At 49.6% G+C, this 22,491-nt stretch overlaps 1 protein-coding gene across 2 annotated transcripts in view; it reads left to right on the top strand.

The window, feature by feature from the left end:
• Nucleotides 1-22,491, top strand: part of LOC116572108 (O-acyltransferase like protein) — a 71,740-nt gene that overhangs the window by 34,721 nt on the left and 14,528 nt on the right. For both annotated transcript variants that reach the window (XM_032310846.1, XM_032310845.1), the window contains exons 8-13: nt 3,510-3,611; nt 9,080-9,245; nt 10,771-10,850; nt 16,781-16,894; nt 18,395-18,527; nt 21,105-21,291. In XM_032310846.1, coding sequence (XP_032166737.1) covers nt 3,510-3,611; nt 9,080-9,245; nt 10,771-10,850; nt 16,781-16,894; nt 18,395-18,527; nt 21,105-21,291 — 782 coding nt within the window. The remainder of the gene's footprint in view (nt 1-3,509; nt 3,612-9,079; nt 9,246-10,770; nt 10,851-16,780; nt 16,895-18,394; nt 18,528-21,104; nt 21,292-22,491) is intronic.

Below are 22,491 nucleotides of genomic sequence, written 5' to 3'. Positions count from 1 at the left end.
CCACCATCACCTACTGAACCCCTGCTTGCACGGCTTCGTTCTAGGCCCTGAGGCTACAACCATGGACAAAACAAGCAAGGACTTCCTGTGGTCCCATGAGTGCATGTGTGTGGGTCCAGCCATAAGCAAACAAAGAAATAATTGTTTAAAATGTGGTCATAGCAAATACTAGGAAAGAATACGACAGTGGCTTGTCTGAAACCGTGGTTTAGAGTCATCAGAGAAGGCTTGTCTGTTGAGGGGCTGTTGGGACTGAGCGGCAAGAAGGAGCCGGCCATGGGAGAATCCAGGACGGGAAAGCTTCAGGAAAAGGGAGCCACTAGTGCAGACAAGCTAAGGAGGGAGAGGGAGAGAGAGAGGGGAGGGGAGAGAGAGAAAGAGGGAGCATTTGTTCAAATACTGCCTTACCCTCCTTGTCCTGCTGGTCCCCCTGGTTTAAAATGGACCCACCACCACTCTTAACTTCCTTTTTCCTGGTTTATTTTTTCTCTTTATCTAACATACTTAGAAATGCCATTTATTTATTATTTCTGTATTTATTGTCTACATTATTTATTGTCTCCACGGGAATATAAGGCAGGACTTTCTTCTGCTTTGGGTCCTGCTGTCACTGACCTAAGTAAGGTAGGTGCTAAGGATATAGTATTGCTCAATAATGATTTCTTTCTTTCTCTTCCTTTCTCTCTCTCTCTCTCTTTCTTTCTTTTTTCCTTTCTTCTTCTTTTGGAAATGGTTTCTTAATTGCTTTAGCTCAAGCCTCTGGTGTGATCATTTCTTGGGGGAATGCAGAGAAAGTAGGGTACAGAATGAGCTGAGACCTGGCCGCCAGGGCTAGGAGGTGGCCAGGGTGACCGCTGAGTGGCCCAGACAGGCAAAGGTCAGAGGCCACCATCTGCAGGGTTGGGGAACCATCAGGCACCAGACTTTCCAGGAGGGCACAGCTGGGCCTAACCAGGCAGGGAAAGCCCAGCTACGGGAGACCTGGGCCAGCCCCTTGAGGGTGGGGAGGTCAGCCCAAGGGACAGCATTCGAAGTCCAGAACTCTGTCCCCTGCAAGAGGACTAGTAAGAACAAGGAAAAAAAAAAAAAAAGGCACCGAATGCTGGATGGGGCTGATCAGAAGAGCTCCAAACCGAGGGAGAGAGCTGTCAAGGACGGATCAGGATGGCTGGAACCTGAGCCAGAACTCAAGCTGGAGGACTGCCACCAGGAGGGAAGAATGAAGGCCTGAAAAGCCGCTGGTCATGCCTGGACTATCGGTGCGAATCTCTGCGACAACAGAGACGCCATTGGGTCAACCCTGAGATACCCACAGCACAGGCCAAGGCTATGAAATTTCAGACGTCGAAGAAAACGGCGCCGGGGCGCCCCTTTATTGTAAGGACTGCATATCCGACCCCCGGCTCACCTGGGGGGGGCGGGGTGCTGGGCCTCTTCTCAGCGGTTCTGAGAGTCTGGTCCCAACGCAGCTGTACTAGTCTCCTCTGGAAGGTTGTTACAGAGGACCATCCCAGGCCCACTGAATCACACTGCCCAGGCTGGGAAGAATCCCTTGGGGTGCCGCTGCCCCCTGCCTGAGTCCAAGAATCACCGCATGAGCCCCAGCGTGAGGAGCTGAGGACGGTGGGTGCAAGCCGGCAGCCCCTGAATCAGCCCAGAAGACCACGACCCCCGTCTCTTTTCTCTTTATCCCTACTTGCTTCTGCTTCTCGTTGTCTGTCTCACGAACAGATTCCTTCCCCTCCTGTATTCATTCTGTTTACTTTAGAAAGGGCACCTTGGGAGGCCAGCGTGGCTCGGTTGGAAGAGCAGTCAACTCTAGATCTCGGGGGTCATAGGTTCGAGTCCCACATGGGGGGTAGAGAGGACTTAAATAAACTTAAAAAAAAAGAAGAAAAAAGAAAATGTACAAGTTCCCTTAAATAAAATTTTCATTTGGACAATGGGACTATTCCTAAGTGAGTCCTAGTATTGCCATCATGCTAAGAGCCTATAGTCTTTTATTCCATACACAGTGAACCCAGGCAGTCGGAACCCATGTCACGCCCATTTTTACAGCTGGGAAAGTTGATGTGCAGAGACGGAATTACTTGTCCCGGTCCCCCCCCGGCCAGGAAAGTTAGAATTAGAACTGAAACATAGTGTTTGTTTCGGGCCCAAAGCGCGGCTTACCCACCATGTCAGTCATATGTTTGTTTACGTGGTAAAACTAAAGGCTCCTATCGCCGGGCATGGTCGGGGTCCCTTTCTACCGCTCCAGAACCTCTGCGCGTCTCTACCGCACGACTGTCCTCTTCTCCGCTGGGGTCAGGTCTCTGGGTCTTCCCAGGACCCCATAGAGACGTCTCCTGCTCACAGCCCGTTTTCCCCGCCAGCCTTTCTCTTTGGCCCCCGGAGGAAGGGAACGGCAGGATGGTGCTTGCCCGCACACAGAGACAGACCCCGATTCATTCTTTCCTGACATGGAGAGGAGGCCGGCATTGGAATTGGCTGTACCACTTCCACAACTCAGCGCTCCTTTCCACACGTCTCTCTCCACTGTGTTCCTATTCTAGTGACTCCGACTTGCTGCGTTTCAAGGGAAAGTCATGCTGGCAGAGAACAAAGACGTTCTCTAACCCTCCCTGAGCCCTTCTAACACACACACAGCCCTCTTTTGCAATAGAAAATGCATTTGTTCCTTAGGGAGACACCCACAACATTGGCATCCATGTCAAAAGGTCAGGAAACTCCCTCCCAACCTTGCTTATCGTCAAGCTAGAGCTCAGAGATGTCGCCTGTTTCTTTAGCTGAGCGTTTCGGGTAACAAATCTGGCATCAGGATGTGTTGGTGGAGAATCTTGGGCAACCCACTGAGTCTTGGAGCTTCAGTTTCCCTATTAGGAAAGCAGGGATGGTAATAACTTCTCTTTTACCAATCACTCACTCCATAAACACTTATGGCAAAGGACTTTGGTATTGCTCTTGAAGCCAAAACAACCCCATTAGCAAAGGTACTTTGAAAGCAATGTGGCTTTGGATGTTATCATTTCTAAAGGCTAATGTCCTATGGTAGAGCTGTTCAAATACCTCTGATTCTCTCCTCCAGGCCCTTGGTCTGCTTCCTGGCCACGTGGCGATTGGGTGGGAACTAGGTCTGCCAGTGAGGGGCACCTAGTGTTGCCAGTGTGCTAAGAACTTTAAACAGGTCCCTTCTGGGCTTGAGCATTTAATTGCTGGTTTGAAGCCCTCCAGCATGCTTTGTTCTTTGCCCTGGTCCCTGGTGACCTTTCAGAGAGTGGCCGCAACCTCAGCCTGGGTCTCCTGGTTGGGGAAGATGCTGAGCTCCAGGCGATGGCCATGGCATTTCCTCGATGGCGAGGAAAGAAACCGTTACTGTTTTAGCGTTGGAAATAATCCTGTCACTACAGCATCACTTCTTAGACCCCGATACAGACAACCAAGCTAATCATCAGATGCACTGTATCGCTGGTAAACAATTCCCATGACTAGTCTTCTCTCTCTCTCAGTGGCTGGTTAAGTGCAAGGTCGTTTTTAAAGCTACGTGAGAATTCAGACAAAGGAACGACCCTCAGTGTCATACTCAGATTCGTCCTCAGCCGCCTTTTGAGGTAGGTCTATTTGTCTCATCCCTTAATGCATTATTGCTACATAATCATTCATTACTTTTGAGTCTTTAGCCCTCTTTTGAAATAATTTTCAAAGAAAAATAAACCAAGAGACATGGTTTTCTTCATAAAGTTGATTTTTGCTGGCTTAATGGCTGTTGGCAGTGGAAGATACCAATTTTCATGGCGTTCGTCCAAATAGAAACTGAACTATATTAAACCAGCAAAAACATCCTTATTCTTCAGCTCATGGGCATCAGATTTCAATAAACATACGGTCAACTTTCCCTGGAATGTGTACCCAATGGGAGAATGTGCGTGGCTCTTATAAGTTGGTAGGAATTGGCTGCTGTAACTCAGAGTACTAAGGGTAATGATAAAAATAAAATAAGATCCAACAAGGAGAGGGGCTGGTGATGCTTGAGATGATGTTGCTTCTGCTCATGGGGAGGCTGGGAGGCTGTGGTCCTCTTTACAAATGTGTGGATGGTTGGGGCAGAAGGGGACACGGTATTGGGACGGAGTATGGAATCTGTGGGACAGGAGACAGGCTGTGATGCCATGGGACACATTGCATGGGGAGAAGAGGAAACTTCCACTCACGTCACCCCACACTCCTTTTGTACCTTCTCTAAATCATGGTTTGCTGCTGGCTGGGCTGGAGCTGCTCTCTTTGCTTAGGGTCCCCGTGTTACACTTCACTGTCATGGAGCAGGAAGGAGGGTCTTGAAACAGTCTTCTGGGCTGGTAAAAATGGACTGGGCGAGATCTGCCTGGAGTGGGTCTGCCTGGGCTTGCGTTCTGGCTCACGCTTCTGCCAGCTGTGTGACCTCAAGACGTTGTTTCAACCTTTCTGTGCTTGAGTTTTCTCATCTCAAAAAGGGGAAGCATAGTGATAGTCACTGGACTCTTGTGCAGATGAACGAGAGGATGGGTGCTAAGAACCTAGAAACACGTGTGACGCCTAGTCAGCCTTCCGTAAGTACAGGCTGCCATTATTCCTGTTGTTGCCTCTTATACCTTGTAACTTACCAGTAAATAGGTTAACAATGAGTCTGAGCCAGGGAATAGACCTCTGTTGATTTCTTTTCACTGTGATCTTTGTAGTTTCTTCCAAGAGCTGTTAAATCTAGCTCTTGTCCGCCATGCTGGACAGATTGCTTATTCTGTCAATATCTTCTGGGTACTTGGCACCAGTTTTGACCTAATTCTACCTTGTGGTCTTCTGGAGCGGGACTGGCACTCAGACTAGGGTTTCTTAGTGAGAGATCCTGATGGGTTGTTAGGGGGTGGGTGTGGGATCCAATGGCATGGTGGGTTCTGCCTGGGAAACCTGCTTCAGAAGAAAAGTCCTAGAGCTGGGGGTTGAGGAGCGGGACATGTTTTGGCAGGCAGATAAAGCAGTAGTGGGGGCAGGAAGAGTCTGTGTGTGTGTGTGGGGGGGTGAGGTCTTCTGGGGCAAGTGGCGGCGAGGATCCGATGAATAAATTATTACAATATCTGGTCAGGACAGCAGGTCTGGACTGGTGATTGGCATTGGGATGGAGAGAGGGCAAAATCAAGGACACTCAAATCTTCAGCCTGAATGACATAGCAGGATGGTGGTGATGTTCTTGAGGTAGGGAGCTCTGGGAAAGAGGCAGATCAGAGCCAGGAAGAGAGAGTCCAAAGTGGGACAAAACCTTGTCGAAAAATCAGAGAAAGCATCACCAAGCGAGTTTGAACTCACTCTCTAAGGTAAACCCAGTGAGAAAGCAGCCACGTTCCTAGCCACTTTGCTGTTCTCATTCTTGTGGGCAAAACCCGCTGTTATTACACAATTATGATTGATTGCTTGTCGGCTTGGCGCCAAGAGCACTGGAAGTAAGATCATTTGTTCACTCACTCTTTCTGTCTTCGTTGAGGGCCCTCTGTGTGCCAGGCACTGCTGTAAGCTCTGGGGACTCAGTACTCCATAGCCAGGCAGGTGTCTTCTGGCCTGGGGGTTATGTTCTAGTGAACAGAGATAGGCAATCAACAAATAAATATGTAACATTAAGTTGCAACATGCAGATACATTTCTAACAGGTCAGGATGGTAAGTGTCAGAAAGTGCTAGATGATTCCTCTGGAAGCGTAGTCAGGGGCGACGACATTTGTCAAAGGAAGCAAAAGAAGTTTCTAAGCAGAGAGAATGCTGTGAGGGAAGAAGGGCCCATGTGGGAGTGGGTGCAGAGAAGGGAACACGGTTGGTGTGTTTCGAAAACCATAGAGAGCCCGCAGCCGTGGGGGGAGCTGGAGACTTGGAGAACAGAAGGGAGTGGGTTCCGGGAGATGGGGCGGGAGCTCCATGGCCCGGGCTTACAGGAGCTTTTAGCTGGCTATTCGGAGACAAGAAGCCTCTGGGGGGCTCCCGGAGGGAAGTGGTAGGGTCAGATTTAACCTTTCCAAGAATCATTCTGAGACTAGACAGTAAGAGGACAGGGCAGGCACTGGGCGACAGCTGGGAGCTACCCTGTCTTTAAGAAAATGCGAAAACTCAGCTTCCCAGGGTCAGTCAGAACAAAGACTACATAATAGGAAACAAGGAGAGTAGAAGTTCCAAACCCTTAAAACGGTGTGACGCTTCCAACCAGGAGCCACATTTTAAAAATCAGGGGTTTTTATAGATAATGTGTAAAAAAAAATTACGGATAAAAACGTCTAACTGGAACAGAAGGTTATACACTGAAAGTAGGGGAACCCATCCCAGCCTCACTCCCTGCAGGACACCTTTGTTAAGAGTTTCTTGTGAATTCTTGCAAGTACTTTCCATGTATTTACAGGCATTGGGTGGTTTTTTTTCCCTCATGAGTAGGATTATATTATATGCTGCACTATTTTGCACGCAGCTCTTTTGCACTTAATGATTAATGTTGACATGTCATGTCTCTCTGCGTGAAAGGACCTACCTCACTGACTTCAAACGGTGCCTGGACGGTGATGTGTTCATAGAGTATCAGGAGTTTAACCTGATGGATACCACCATTAATGGGCATGGTGGTAATTCTAAGTTTTTGCTATCTTAGATGATCGTACAACGTCTATATATTTTTGTGCACTCTTGTGAACATGTTTGTGGGTAAATTCCTACCAGGAGAATTGGTAGTTCGGTGCATCTAACATTTTGATGGACATTTTCCAATTTACCTTCCTGCCTCCCCACGTATGAGAATGACTGCTTCTCACCTTTCTTATAACAGCCGAAGTAGCACTTTCTAATTTTCAAAAACCTTGACTTTATGTCTTCCAGAACCTTGGACAAAAAGGGAGAGCATTTACATTTATCTGATGCTTTCAGTGTTTCCCACTGTTTTCTTATTGATCTCATTTGAGTCTCAAAAGATCTCGGGAGGCAGGAATCATGACTCTGCTTGGAAAAAGGAATTATCACTCTCCCTTCCATAGAAGAGGGAGGAGAGAAGATCTATGATGATCTCAGTATGAAAATTTAGATAAAACTGGAACACCCATTTCTGTAATTTTGCTCTTCAAGGTGAGACCCCCCCCCCGTAGCCTCTGCCCCCATGTGCCCCAACTCAGAGGCCATGCTCGGGAGGCAGTGCCTGGACCTTGCTCCCTCCCGAGGGCATCTGACCTGAACTCTGGTTCTGAGGGGAGCAGGGGGTTGACTTACTCTCCCCAGGGAGGTGACAGATGGTGGGAAGAGGGGCTTGGGAGGCCTGTGGGAGCAGCTGCAGGGCAGCCTTGTCATATGGCTGATGTGATGAGGCCCAGCCTGGGGAAGGCTCCGTGGCTGTTGTCTGAGCTGATCTGGGGAAACACGTCTTGGCACCGTTGGTGGCCCTTTCTGACTGACTGTGATCTGCAAATCCTGCCTGCTCCCTTCGTGCCCATGGCCCTCCAGCCTACCAGACACATGCCAGGAAAGACACTATCATCGTGGGGAGGACAGGAGGCCAACAGGTCTGGGGACCGGTGCTGACTAGGCTGGGTGCTGCCCACCCCCCAGCAGCCCTGCCCTTCCCATCTGTCACAGCCCACCCCGGGCCCCGGCGCCCCCACTGAGATGTTCGGAGACGCCGTTGGGCCATGTGCCCTGCTCTCAATCTGTTCTTCTAAAAGACGGCTGGAACCATAGCTCACCCAGAATATATGCCACGATTGCGTCCCTCTCCCAGCTACAACCTCACCTCTAAACTCGAGGCCGGGGAGTCCGATAAGTAACACCAGACAGGTGGCCCACAGACGTGTGGGTGAGCATTAAATGTACACCCTGGTTTTGAAAGAGGTAGTCAGGGCGCCTGAGTGGCTCAGTCCTTAAGCGTCTGCCTTCAGCTCAGGTCATGATCCCAGGGTCCTGGGATCGAGCCCCACATCAGGCTCCTTGCTTGGCAGGAAGCCTCCTTCCTCTCCCACTCCCCCTGCTTGTGTTCCTGCTCTCACTGTCTCTCTCTCTCTCTCTGTTAAATAAATAAATGAACAAAAAATCTTAAAAAAAAAAAAAAAAGAATTCATAAGTAAACCTGAAAAAAAAGTTGTCAAAGAAGAAAGGATGTAAATTAGCTCACTAATTTTTTAGATTGATTACCTATTGAAATGATATTTTGAATACACTGGGCTCTCTAATGTATGGTATTAAAAGTCACTGTAGCTCTTTCTTTCCTTCTTAAAAGATTTTATTTATTTATTTGACACAGAGAGAGAGAGAGAGAGAGAGAGCGTGCACAAGCAGAGGGGGCAGCAGGCAGAGGAAGAAGCAGGCTCCCTGCTGAGCAGAACCATGGGATCCTGACCCAAGCGGTCAATTGACTGAGTCCCCCAGGCGCCCATAGTAGCTGTTTCTTTTGACTGACAAGTGTGGCTTCTAGAACGTAAACCCTAGTGGTAGATGCGGCTCGAATTCTGTTTCCAGAGGACACCTGTGCCTTCTTCCCCATCATCTTTGTACCTGCTTGCAGTCCTGCTCGGGAGGAGCTAGGGTAGGCTGGAAGGGAGGGAGAAATAACCCTAGGAAGGGAGGAAGGGAAAGAGGGAGGGAGGAAAGTTCTCGTCCTCCAAGGGGGCGGGGGAGGGGGTGTGTTGGGGAGGGAAGAACAGGACCAGGTGTGTGATCTCAGCACTCCCGCGAGGCTGGGCCACCTTGGACAAGTCGCCCACATCTCAGAGCTGCAATTTCCCCGTCAGTAAAATAGAGCTGGTGTTTCCCCAAAGGAGAGTTCTGAGGTTTGGAAGTATCTGAGAAGCTCCTAGCGCACCCCTTGCTCCCTGACTTTTTGCGTCCACAACACGGGAACCAGCTCATGGTGGGCGCTCACGATTTTTTACCAGGGAATGTCGGAGTGTTTGAGGTGTTGCCGGGGAGCTGGTTGTCCACCCAGACAACCCGCTTTGGAGCATCTCTCTGGCCCACCCAGTGGACCGCATGGAGCCATTGCAGAGTCACATTTTCTCTTTCCTGCCCCCAACACCCCCCGCCCCCCCCACCGCCAGGTTGCAGCCTCTTCACCTGTACTCGGTGTGCTTGCTGGTTGGATTGTTCTCCCTTGTTCCTTGGGGACCCGTCTGGGACCTGCCCAAGTTCCACCTGGATAACTGCCGGCAGGCGTGGTGGGCGAATGTGCTGCTGCTCAATGATTTCCTGGCGGTCCCAAATGCGGTGAGTCATCAGGCAGGGGGGTGTGTGAGCCAACCCCGGGTCTCACTTCATGTTCTGGCATATTCTCTGGAGTAACAGTGAGGCCCTAGTAAGGTGGGCTGCGGACAGGGAGGCTAGCCCCTAAGGATGGGTGAGCATAACCACACCAGTCCTGGCAGGGGGAGCTGCTGGGAGCAGCAAAGGGAGGGAGCAGGGGAGTGGGCATCGCCCACCAGCCATCTGGGTGCCCGGATGCAGCCGGCCTTGCCCTGTCAGGGTTCCTGTTCCAGTCCGTGTCACCCCCGTGGAGAAAGGGCAGTTTCTTCACCTCCCCACAGACAGCCTGTGACTGGGATGGAATGCTGCACTGCCTCTTGGCCCTCATGAGTTCTTTTCCACTTGAAGCTGGATCTGACAGTCGCAGCACCTGTATATATGGCTGGGGGCTTCCTCAAAGCCCTCACAGCCTCGTAATGACCTTGGAGTAAACGAAAGGGAAATCGCTGTAAGGACATCATGTCGCTGATGTTTGCACAGGACACGGACAGCCTTGGAAGCAAGGCTGGAAAGAGAATGGCCAGCGCGTGGCCACTCACTGCACAGAACTGCTTACCAGCTAGACGGCTGCCTTCCACCAGCCAGTGCCGGCGGCTCGGACGGGGCCTTCATGGCCACCCAACTGCCTTCAGATGGGCTCAGGCGGGGCCAGGGCCCGTGGAGGACAGGCGGGGCTGTTGGCCCCATGCAGACGGCCTTGGGCCCTATGCGGGCTTCAGGGGCAAGGACACGAGCCAGCCGCCTCTTTGAGCCAAAGCCCACCTTAGGTCCTCGGAAGCACAAGTGTGAGGGCTGGGCAGCCTCGGGTCCTCGAAGATTTCCCCATGACGGGAAATTCTTTCTAACGGGGGCGAGGAAAGCTGTCATTTCCCCTGGATAAATCCGGTGTCCCTTGGACTGTGGGGGGCTGGAGGGAACAAGGAGAAGCCCTTTATCTCTGACGCCCAGGCATTTCCTCACATTGAAGAAGAAACGCAGGTGACCGGCTCACTTTGCACAAACGTGGGCAGCCCATGCCATCCTGCCCCGTTGGCCGGACGATGGCCTGCCAGTCACACGTGGGAACTCTGGGGCTTCCCACAAAAGCTGGTCTGGGGCCAGGCCTCCATTCTAAGGGAGCACACTCCGCCCCCGGAGGCAGGGAAGAGAGCCCAAGGTGGGAGGTCAGAGTGTTCCTTACACTGGGTCGTGGGATGGAACTGAACTGCCACAGGGGTTCTATGATTGCTTTTGTCAACAAGCGAGAACGCTTGTCTGCGTTTCCGTTTTGTGAGCTGACATCATCATCCCCCCTGCCCGGGCTTGTTACCGGATCAAACAAGATGCCGTCCTTGAAACACCTGCAACTCGGAATTCCTTTCTCTTCCCGTGGAAGTCCCCGCCCCCTGCCCGGCCCAGGGAAGTCTCTCCCCAGCTCTGGGAAGCTGAGACCCTCGGGGGTGCCCGGGGAGCCAGGGAAAGGAGCCGCCTCTGCTTCCTCTGGTTTCAGTGTAATGGCTGGACGTGGTACCTCGCCAGCGACTTTCAGTTTCATCTCACCACACCGGCGATCGTTCTCATCCACGGAAGGTGAGTTTCCCCAGGACAGGTGTGTCGCCCTGTGGGCCGTGTCCCGCGGAACTCTCAGCGAGCGCTGCTGTTCTGGGCAGAGCGGCCTTCACAAGTTAGGAAATGAGCTTCTCAGAAGCATGCGGACACCGAGTCCTCCCGCCCTGTTGGCCTTGCTCTGCATCCCCCAATCTCTGTCCTGCCCGCGTCCCTCGGTGCTTTTGCAGAGTTGTGATCCGGGTGTGTTAATATCCAGTCTCAGCCCTTTCCACTCATGCTTTTTGTAACACTTCCACGTCGGGACATGATCCGCATACTCGTCTGTTTTCGAAGTTCTGCACCAGTTTTGTGGTTGGCCATCCAGGTTAGTTCCTGTCCCGACTCCAAATGATACGTCCAGGACAGTCTTTGAACATACCGCTTTCCCCCCCTTCATTTCCTTGGGGCCCTATTTTGAGGTGGAATTACTAGGTCAAGGGGTAGGTGCTTGTTACATATTGTGTGATTCTTCTTCGGAAAGCGTGAGGTAATTTACAGTGCCCCAAGCAAGGCATCAGTGTACCTGTTCCCTACTTCGGATATTTATTACCTTAATTTTTGTTAGTTGTAGAAAAGCTTAAGGTCTTAATAATTCACAACGAGACTTAGAGCTTGTGGATTATCCATGACACGCACACAAAAAACACTTTTTGCCATAAAAAATAAATTTTTATAATATTTTTAAAGGATTTTATTTGTTTATTTCAGAAAGAGAGAGTGAGAGAGAAATAGCACAAGCCACAGGCCGAGGGAGAGGGAGAAGCAGGTTCTCGCTGAGCAGGGAGCCCAATGTGGGGCTCGATCCCAGGACCCTGGGATTGTGTCCTGAGCCAAAGGCAGATGCTTAACTGACTGAGCCCCCCAGGCACCCCTCCATACCATATTTTAAGAGATATTTCTTTTTTTGTTGTTTTTAAATACACCTGGGTGAGCCACCTGGGTGGGTCGGTGGGTTAAGCCGCTGCCTTTGGCTCAGGTCATTATCTCAGGGTCCTGGGATCGAGTCCCGCATGGGGCTCTCTGCTCAGCAGGGAGCCTGCTTCACCCCCCTCCGCCTACTTGTGATCTCTGTCTGTCAAATAAATAAATAAAATCTTTTATAAAAAATACATTTTCAAGAAACATTGCAAGATAATAGGATGAAGAGGGGAAAGCCATCACCCTTGACCCATCCCTCGCTCAAGGAGAAGGGAATTCCCTGTCAATATCACGTTCATTTTTATGATCTTTTTTCTGCATAGCTTTTTATACATGAAAGGATTCTCTATCTACACGTTAGTATCTTTCTTTTAGTAGTTTTAGGGCATAACCAATTTCCTATATTATTTTACTTCCAAGTAAACATAATTTTAATGTGTGCATAACATTGCATTCCATGAATGAACTCTAGTTTACTCATACCTTCAACTATTGTTCAATACTTGGATTATTTCTGATTTCATGCTTTTATAAATAACAGTCTGATAGATACTTTCATGATAATTATTTGTCTCCAACTCTGATATTTCTTTAGAATGCATATCTTTAAGGGGAATTACTGGGTCAAAGGGCATGAATGTCATCTAGGCTCTTAAAGCATAATGACAAATTGCTTTCCTTAAAGGTCTATCAATATTTAGTCTGCTGGCCGTCTGATTACACTGTTGCCAATATGGAACATTAATAATAATACAAAACAAAATACAAACTTTGTTATTTTGGAATGTAAGAGAACATTCATTTTTCACATCTGACTTGCAAGCCTTCAAATACGAGCGGTGCCCCTGAGTTCCAAGTAAGTGTTGACCAGCCCTGCGTCATGGTTACCTGTTAACACTCTATGCAGGACAGACCTTTAAATCACAGGCTGGCCCAGGGTGTTGCCCATTCTGGCCACAGGCAAACATTCCAGCCTCCTGAGTAAGGGAAATGCATCCTCATTTTTTAAAAAGATTTACTTATTCATTTTAGAGTGAGAGGGAGAGAGAGAGAGAGAGCACATCTCATTTTAATTTAATCTAAGAAGGAAGCACCTTAAAGAAAAAAAAAAAGGAAAATCTGCTTTTTCATACATCTTAAATACACACTGCTTTCTAACTTTAAATGTAAAGAGGGGTTTTGTTTGTTTGTTTGTTTACTAACCATTAAAAAAATGTTGCATGGCTTCCACTAAGCACAAAGGCAGTTTGCTGGGATAGTGAGTTGGAGTTAGAAGACATGGATTCAAATCCTGACTGGTAAGTCACTAGCTAGGGGACCTAGGGTACGTTGCGAGGCTCTCACCTTCAATCTTCATCTCTATAAAATGGAGACGGTAGTGCTTCACATCAGGGTGGGAGGACAGAGGAAGATCAGACACATGGGAACGAGCCCAGGGCCTGCCTGTGAGTAACGTGTGACCCCGTGTCATTCAGCTACCTGTTATTTGAGACGCCATGTCATCGCCATTGTCTCCAGTGGCTGTCACCAAGTGGTCCCCTCCAGTCTCGCAGGGACTGGGGGGGGTGGCTGGATGAGACACTGTGAGCGTCTGCTCGTCCCCTAAACCCATTCAGGGGGGCCATCTCCCTCATCTCTGCGCCGCCCCTGTTCCACAGAGGGTCTCCTTATCTGGGCCATGAGTCTTCTTTCTTGGCTTCCTCTCTAAACACCCTTTCCAGAAGGTCCTGGTGTGGAGGAGATGTTAACAAAGGCTTCCCAGATGGAAGGGCCCGCGTTCCTGTTGCTCAGCCTCACCCCTTCCCACACACTTCCTGCTTCACCCCTTCCTAGTTCCGCTCCTCCGAGGTGGGTGAGGGGGTGTGCAGACAGAAGCAAACGCCTGACGCCGGGGGGTGGTGGTGGTGGTGGTTGTGTGTGTCTCTCCCTGTATGATCGCTGTGGGGAGAGCCGAGAGGTCCAAGTGTCCGCCCCCACCCACTCTCCCAAAACAAAAGCATCTGAATCGAATGGCTTATTTTCTCAGATGGGTGTTGAGGGCTGGGGAGTACAATTTTTGATATCATAACAGAATTGATAAAAGCCTATGCGATTGAAATAAAATCAGGTAATAAGATAGAAATGAGATCTAATAATCATATTGCTATGTATTTTGACAATGGAGATTTAAAAAAATAAGCTCTCCTACCTTCACCCTAACCACGGATCAGGCAAGGAAAGTAGAGAGGAGGTAACGGTGGCTTTGGGCTCCTGACCAAGCTTCCCACCCCCACCCCTGGCCCCTTAGGAAGGGGGGGCTGAATCCCCAAACACTCCGGGGTCACTGATCTCCCCTGCTGCTCAGGGGCTCCCTGAGCAATTGCTGAGACCTGCTCAGGCGCACAGGGCCTCCGCTGGGGTGGACTTTCCCATTCACAAGGCAGTTAAACCCTGAGAGCTCCCTCAGGGGAGAGGGGGCACAGCTGGGCCGACCCATTCTTTGGCATCGTCCCAGAGCTCAGCTCTGTGCTGGACTGTGGCTCCCTGAAGGGCTCTGGAGAACTTGGCAAGTGCCTGTGGGAACAGGTGGGTCGGGTGTGAGGCCTCAGCAGGCCCAGCAGCCCTGGCAGAGGGGGAAGGGCAAGCCTCCTCAGTCTTCCTCAGAGGCGGCCTTTGTAGCACCATGTGCTGATTGCTGGTCTAGGTGTTTAGTGAGGAAAAGGCAAGAGAAATGCTGTAGGGAATCCTGGCCAGGATGCTGGGGGCTGACAGGCTTACAAGGAGGACATTCTGTGAGTCCTTCCTCCTCTTGGGCTCTGGTGCCTGATTGGACCTTTTTGAGGGACCATCCCTCTTGGGGGAATGGGGATGGTGGTCGGTGCTTGAAGTTCTGGGACTTTCTCAATCCCGTTGTCTGAGGAGTTGTCCCCTCAGAAAGCCAGAAAATATAACCACTAACCTGAGTTGGCAGAGGGAAGCCTTTGGCATTGGGCCATTTGTGCCGTGGTCAAAGGCCCCAATTAGTGGCTCAGATCTCCGGAGGACAAAGGACGAACAGGAGGTAAGGCGGGACATGGGTCACTATCTCCCTGTCCGTTTGGGTCCCTATGTATATTCGCTTGCTTGGGCTGCTGTGACAAAGTACCATGTAAGTGGCTTGAACAACAGAAATTTATTTCCTCATGGTTCTGGAAATTAGAAATCAAAGATCAAGCTGTCAGCAGGGCCAGTTTCTTCTGAGGCCTCTCCCTGTGTCTTCACATGGTCTAGAAAGTCACCGGTCAGATTGAATGAAGGCCCATTCCAATGACCTCATTTTACCTTAACTGTCAATTTAAAGACAGTTAAGTAATTTGGAGACCCTGTCTCCAAATAGAGCCACATTCCGAGGCGCTGGAAGTTGGTTTTTGGGGGGGGACACAACCCAGCCCATAATAGTCTATGTCAGGAGGCATTATTAGTTTTACTTATATGGATGGCTAGCCGGGGGAGACTCTCTGACTCCTGAGAGGGGATGCCACAGATTGGGCTCAAGTCCCCTAGGGAGTTAAACAAATACTGACTTGGGTGGATGTGGGTTTTTATTGGATGGCCTACTACCCACCTAAGACAATGAATTCTTACTACCTCCCAACTCCAGACCTACTGGGGTCCTGCTTGAGTGTCCCTGTGACTTAGGACCCCCAGCTCCAATGTCAGCATCTTTCCTAGAGGCTGTCCTGGAAGGCAGATTTCAATCCTCAAGCTAGAAACCAACCCTATCCAAGCATGTGGCCATGCAACTACATTTCGCTTCTAAATGGTGGGAGGTGTAAAAGGTAGGGCTCTTTTTTTTAGAGAACACACTCATCTATAATGCCAGTAATTCAGGGAGGGTAGAACTAGATGGTCCAGCAAAAGGCATTGTAAATAGACATCATTGTTGTCATAACTTCCCAATCGGTGCTCACAGCAGACATTACTAATCAATCACAGCACCACTGAGCGAACACTCCTCCACTGCAAACATTAACACTAAACTAGAATTGGCACCCTGGATGAAAATCATTTGCTCCCTGCCTCACTCATGATATAGGAATGGCACCTTATCCCTTCTGCATGAAGGACCATGGCAACTTCAAGCAGCGGAATGGGCTTGTCAGAGGCATCATCCCGGCAGGGTTGTGCCTAGACTGTCTTGCACCTGTGTTTGACATTTTTTTTGTACCTCTGCAGATTGTCTTGGACCCAGCCTTGCCTTGCTCTGAGCCGGTGTCCCTAAATCTCATTTCCTGCCCCAGAACCTCCCATATACTACAGCTGGGACTCCTTCAGGACTCCTCTTGGCCTTAAACATGCATGGTCCCAAAGTGTGGCTGCTTTGACATTTGACCCATGGGGGATAGAAGACACTAGAAAAGGCTTCTTTCTTTCACCTCCCAAGACAGTTTTCAGGTGCATTTCGGAAGGCTCCGTAGCACATTCTGGAAGAATGGAGTATTAGCCACCTTGATAGCACATCCTTGTATTAGCTTTCCCTGCTTCCCTGTTTCACACCCCATCCCTCATTCCTAACCCCATATCAAAGACCAACACCCAGATATTCATCTCAGATTGCATCTGGGAGGGAGAAGAACCCCTGGATTCCCCTATTCTGCTGTTCCCTTCCTCATGTCCCCCTGTGCCTGACTGTCATTTCTCTCCTAAATCAACCACCTCTTAGGTCCATAGAGTGCCTCGTGGGTGGCGAGGGACATTCCCAGGCACGGTGGCATGTTGAGCTGCATTATAAATTTCAGGGTGAAGATGGGGGAAATTCAAGTTCTAGGTCCGAGCCAGTAAATGGTCAAGTTTAAAGGCTAACCCAGTTGTCTAACTTCAGCCCACTCTGCCAGGGCTGCCCCCACATCAGCCTCCCTCAAAGGCAGCCCCCGCAGGAAGTGCCTCTGATTGCCAAGCTTTCAAATCTTTCCTAGCCACAGACTTTGCAGTGATGGAAACTGAAGGGAGCCTCTGTCCATGTCCTCTCTTTGCAGAAGTAAACATGTCCTTGTCCTCCTCGGGGCCATGCTGTTCTTGGCATCTTTCACTGCCACAGCTCTGCTCACACTGGCTTATGCCCTTCCGGTCGCGGCTCCGTCAGAAGCAAGGTAACCCCCAGTTTCCAGCCTGCAGCTCTCACGAGCCTGCCCTCCGAAGGGCCAGGACCTCCCAGGAAGGGCTGTTCAGCCAGTGCCAGGCAGCCTGGGCTGTGTGCATTGGCTTGCGGAAAAACTGGGTGGGGAACGTTCAGCCTGGATGGGAAAGCTGATGGCGTTTTTGTTTCCAAACTTCCGAACCTTTCAACTGGCGCTGGGTGGGGGCGTCTGCTCTGAAAGCGCCGGAAACACACTGCTGCCCATTGAAATGCTTCTCGGAGGAAAGGAGCGCCCCCACGTGGCCGTATTAGGTGTCCCCTTCGGTGGCGAACTTGAGCTTGGAAGTTCTTGCGATCCTCGGGAGAGACTGAAATGTAAGGAAGTTGGGTTTATCCCTCGAAAGTCACACCGCCTGTAAGTGGCATACTTACAGGTGTGAGTGGAACCTAGGATCTTACCCACGATGCTATTTTGCCTCCCCAGTGAGGAATATATAACATTCTTCCTTATAGCCACCCTGTGTATTAAATGGGGGGGGGGGGGTCCTGATTTCCCACTCATCTCTTCTCAGTGCAGCAGGTGGAGTGATACAGATGGAAATCAGATCCTGTCAGTCATCTGCTTAAATTCCTCCAATGGCTGCCCAGTGCTCTTGAAGTAAAATCCTTGTTTGACCTCCTCTATCACTCCCCAGATCGAGTGTGGACTCTGGACCAGTCACACTGGTCTTCCTACATCTGCACACCCAGCCTGCTCCCTCTTCAGGCCTTTGCACTTTCGGTTCTCTCCCAGTAGAACGCTTTTCCTTTAGAATCCAGGTCTTGGCAGGGTTTTCCTACAGGCATCAGTGCAAACGTCATTTCTCAATGTAAAATAGCCCCGAGCCACGTCTGGGCACAGGGCTCGTTATGTATTTCTTAGGGGAATGAATGAATGAATGAATGAATGAATGAATGAATGAATCGAGACTCCCAGGTCATGTCATGTCTTCTGTGGGCAATGCCAGATGACGGAGGAAGAGGCTCATTCCTGTCTAGCCCAGGGGTTCTCAATTCTGGAAGCATGTGAGACTCACCTGGGGAGCTTTTAAATCCACCAATGCTTCCAGAAACCACCATCTGAGACCACCTGAATCCCAGTCTCCAGGGATGTGGCCCAAGCAATCAAATTCTGTAAGAGCTTCCACGAAGAGGTTGACTCCTGAGAACCAGATTTTTAGAGCTGTCCTGATGTACCCAGCTACCAGAAACAACTTCTTAAAAGGAACACGGTCATCATAGTTCTTTGGGATCCGACGGGGGGTGGGGTTGCTGAAGGGAATTTGGAAATTTAGCAAGACAGCTGTGATCTAAGACAAGGTTACTGTTTGGGGACCGTTACTGAGAAAACGAACAAATGTTCCCCACATTTTCCATTGGATTTGCCAGTTGCACCAGTGGACATCTGAGAGATTCTTTTTTTTCAGCTCCAGATTAAAGAGACCCTTTTGCCTTCCATTCTTGTGTTTTTCAGTGAAAATGTGACTGTGTTATATTTCTCCGAATATTACACTAAGCCCTACTGCAGATATGGGCCGTTCCTCGTGGGCCTCTTTCTGAGCATTTTCATGCATCAAAACCATCAGGCAAACATTCTTAAAACCAAGGTAAGCTTGCCCCATACCTCACTGTAAGGGCTGGGTCTTCTTGGGACTGGAGTGGCCCATTTGGCCAGGCTCATCAAAAGCCACAGCCAGGAGTCAGACTTCTCAGTACTTTATCGGGCTGTGGTGTGTTAGCAGTGTTTCCTGGTGCCGGAGAATAAGAGTGACCTTATGTTTTTGCCGGAGCCTGAGTCTCTACTTTCCTCACTGAGGTGGTGTTCTACCTGTTGGAGGCTTGGTATAGACCCAGAGAACTCACCGATATTGGAAAAACCCACCCATTGAGTTTGCACGGGCAAGGTCCTCTTCTGGAAGGGCATGGTTACATTTAATAGCACAAGCTCCTTGGTTTCTATAGACAGGATTCTTGGTCAAGTTCAATGGCTCCATCTGGGCATCGGGACACAAGGTATCTAAGGGGAATGAAGCCGTCACTTTGTCTTCCAGGTAAAATTGCTTCCCTGGCTCCTTTGTGGTTAATTGTTCTGGCTCGCTGTCCAACCTCATTACTCAAGCCAGAAGCCTGTGCTCATCTTCGATGTGTCCTCCTCATTGAACCCTCCTCCCAGGCAGTCCTCCACCAAGCCCCCTATTGTTTCTCCTGTCCAGCTAACCTCGCTGAAGCTCTTCCATCTCTTGCCTGGACTTCTTGTCTTGCCCATCTCAAATCCACCCTTGGGGCAATCTATTTAAAACACTACCTTGGTGTTGCCCTTGAATGGTGCAAAAGCTCTTCATATGGCTTTTCATTGACCCACAAGACCTTGAGGGTAGACCATGTCTTACTTACCTCTGAATCCCCAATGTCTGGTTCTGAAATCACTGAAAGCACTTAGTAAATACTTAATCAAAATAAATAAATTATTTATTAATTAATTAAAATTAATTAACAAACAATTAAAATCACTTAATAAACAAATGAATGAAGGATAATATGCTTTTCAGTGGATGAAGGGCCAAGAATTTCTTTGAACTATTAGGGTACAGTGATAGCCCCAAATCTCCTCTGTTAAGGCCTATCTTTGTTTGCCTAGGTCTTGTGGGTACCTCACCTAGATGCTCTGGAGAAGAGGCCCTTGTCCTTGGAAAATCTTGCGTTGCTCACAGAAGGAACAGGAGATAGGGCTTCACTAGAAGAATGGTTGTAACAAGGGCTATGTGACTTTTCCTATAGTTTGGAGTTTCCCCTGAAAAGGCACAACTCTTGTAGATTACAACAGAGTGCCATTAAAGAGATGCTTCGGTGTCATCCAGCTTCCAGGGTGTCCAGGGAGCTGAGGGGAAACCCAAGATGACACAGAGCATTTGCAAACACTCCGGGCATTGAGTCTGGACTGAGGCGTGTGGAGTGAGAACACAGGTCAAGCTGATCCGGAGAAACAAGGTAGAAGGGATGTGTAGACCAAGTTCAAAACTCTAGAAGCCAGAAAATAAGAACACAGAGTCCAAGCTGGAGGCAGCCAGGGCCGATATCCTGTGCTAGGAATGAGATGAGGCAGGGTGCATTATCAGTGAAAGAGTGAAGGGCATCCCAGCCCAAAAGACGGGGCTTGTGGAGAGCTCCCCGACCCCCCAGGAAACACCTTTCCTCCCATGTAGCCAGAGCCTAGCGCAGCAATCGGAGACCAAGGAGGGGAGAGCTTCTCTTTAAAGACTAGACTGTGGACTGAGAAGATGCTAGTTTGGTTCAATGGAGAGGTCATCATAGCAACTTGGGAACTGGAACAGAGAAGCAAGAGAGATTCTTGGACGACAGGTGTGAGTCTAAAAAGGTCAAGTGAGGTAACATAAGATCTAAGGCCTTGAACTGGGACTGGCAATAGAATTTGGCCCATGGGGCTCTTCTCTGAGCTGGAAAGTTCTCCATTCTCCCACTCCTGCTGCCATTTCATGGCCCCGACGACAAGGTTGCAGCCCAGGCACAGACCGCGTGCTGGAAGCCTTGCCTTGGTGGTGGGCACAGAACCAATCCAGGGGCCTTTTTAGGTTAAGGAACAGAATGGGAGGTCAGGAGTGGGTTAGAACATTACCTTTTCCTTTTTCCCTTATTTCATTTAATAGTTATTTGAGATTCATAGCAAGTTGCAAAAATAGTACAGAAAGTAAAAAAAAAAAAAAGTACAGAAAGTCTTGTGTACCCTTCACCTAGGTTTTTTCACTGGTAACAGGCAACCAAGAAACGGACATTGGACATTGGACACTGGACAGTGCATAGGTCTTGGAGCCACCAGTTTTATGCTCACTCATTTGTGTGTATATAGTTTTGTGCAACTTTAGCACGTGGAGAGTTGTGTAACCACGATCACAAACAAGGTACACAACTCTGCTGTTACCACAACGATCTCCCTTGTGCTAACTCTTCATGGTCACGTGCCCCACCCACCCCTCCCCTGTCCCAACCCCAGCCCCTCAGAACCGCTAGTCCAAACCTTCTATTTTAGTCAAAGTTGGGCATTGATTGTGGTTTACAAATAAACACCTAAAGTGACACTAATGAGAGGAAAACCTGAATTTGTGTCAGAGGAAGTAAATACGCAATGTCCAGAATGGGATTGACCCGCGTCTCTCCTTTCCTCGTAGGCTCAGGCTGTGCTGGGGTGGATTTGCGCCCTGTCCACCCTGTTCATAGTGGTCGCTCTGGCGTACGTGGTGGATGACAGCCTGGCCACCTCCTTGCCCGCCGTTGCTCTATACCAGGCGCTGCACCGGACCCTGTGGGCGGCGGCCGTGGGCTGGGTCATGTTGGCGTGTGAGGAAGGCTACGGAGGTATGAGGCCGCTGGGGCTGTTCCTAGGGGCTCACGCCGTGTCGCTTTAAAGGTGACACACGCGAAAACACGGCATACACAGAGGGGCTTTTTTATTTGCTGGAGTGGTTGGTACGGACAATTTGTTTATATCCTGGGGGAAGAAATGCTTGCATATTCTATTTTAGATTTTTACCCTGGTTTATGTACAAATGTAGGTTCCAAAAGGAAAATCTGCAGCCTTTCCAAAGAAGCTAGTGTAGAGGCTGGAAGAGAAAGACAGGGTCACGTAGTGAGAACAAAAATACCAGTGCCGGAGACAAAAGTTCTGGTCCCACTCACCTGGGCCGTGGTTTCTTTACCTTTGGGTATAGACTGAGTAGTTCCCAAGATCCCCTTCAGCCCTTCGATGAAGCCGGTAAACTGTCTCTACTGGGCCTGGCTTTTTATGCGTGGAGAAGTCAAGCAGAACGGGCTTCAAAGGAAAGGATTTTCTCCAGCTTAGAGATGTGTCTTCAAGCCACCTGATATTTTCCTCCTCTCTTTTCTGCTTGGCACGAGGTAGGAACTGGATGCTTGAGTGTCAGAAAATGGCAGGAGAATCATGTAGAAAAGGTTCTGGCCCCACACTGCTCAGAAATCCTAAAGCGATGGAGGTAGAGCCAGGGGGAGCCATGACCTCTTTCTAACCTAGTGAAATACTCAGGAGGGGTTGCCAGGCGGGCCTATGAACCTGACCCAGTTGGCCTCAGCAGAAGCGTTTGGAAATCATAGTTTAAGGAGAAAAATGATCAAGTGATTCCAAGAACTGCAGATTGAGCACAGGCTTATGCTAGGCCCCACGGAGAACTTCACCCACACGGTCCCGGGTGACCCTGGCCGTACTGCTGTGGGCAGAACTATCGGGAGCTGTTTCTCTGTGAGAAAGACAGTGCCTGGCGATGAAGGAATTCGTGAAGGTCACACGGCTCAGTAGTTGCTGAGCTAGAAAATGAAACCCAGACCAAGTGCAAAGCCAACGCCCAAAGCCCATGACCATCATTTCTGTGCAACATACCCCCTTAGATGTTTGATTGGTAAATCTGTTTTTGAATTTGGTGAGTTTATAACGATGAGGGATTTGCCCCTTAATACTTAATAGTAAAAGCTTTTCCTTATATGGAGAAATGACATTAACAAAGAAATAGGTTACATTCTCTCTGACTGATGTATTTGCACTTC

Source organism: Mustela erminea, chromosome 13 (genome assembly GCF_009829155.1).
Source record: "Mustela erminea isolate mMusErm1 chromosome 13, mMusErm1.Pri, whole genome shotgun sequence".
NCBI classification, from domain to species: domain Eukaryota; kingdom Metazoa; phylum Chordata; class Mammalia; order Carnivora; family Mustelidae; genus Mustela; species Mustela erminea.
The sequence above is the reverse complement of the archived record's forward strand: the minus strand, read 5'-3'. Positions and strand labels throughout refer to the sequence as shown.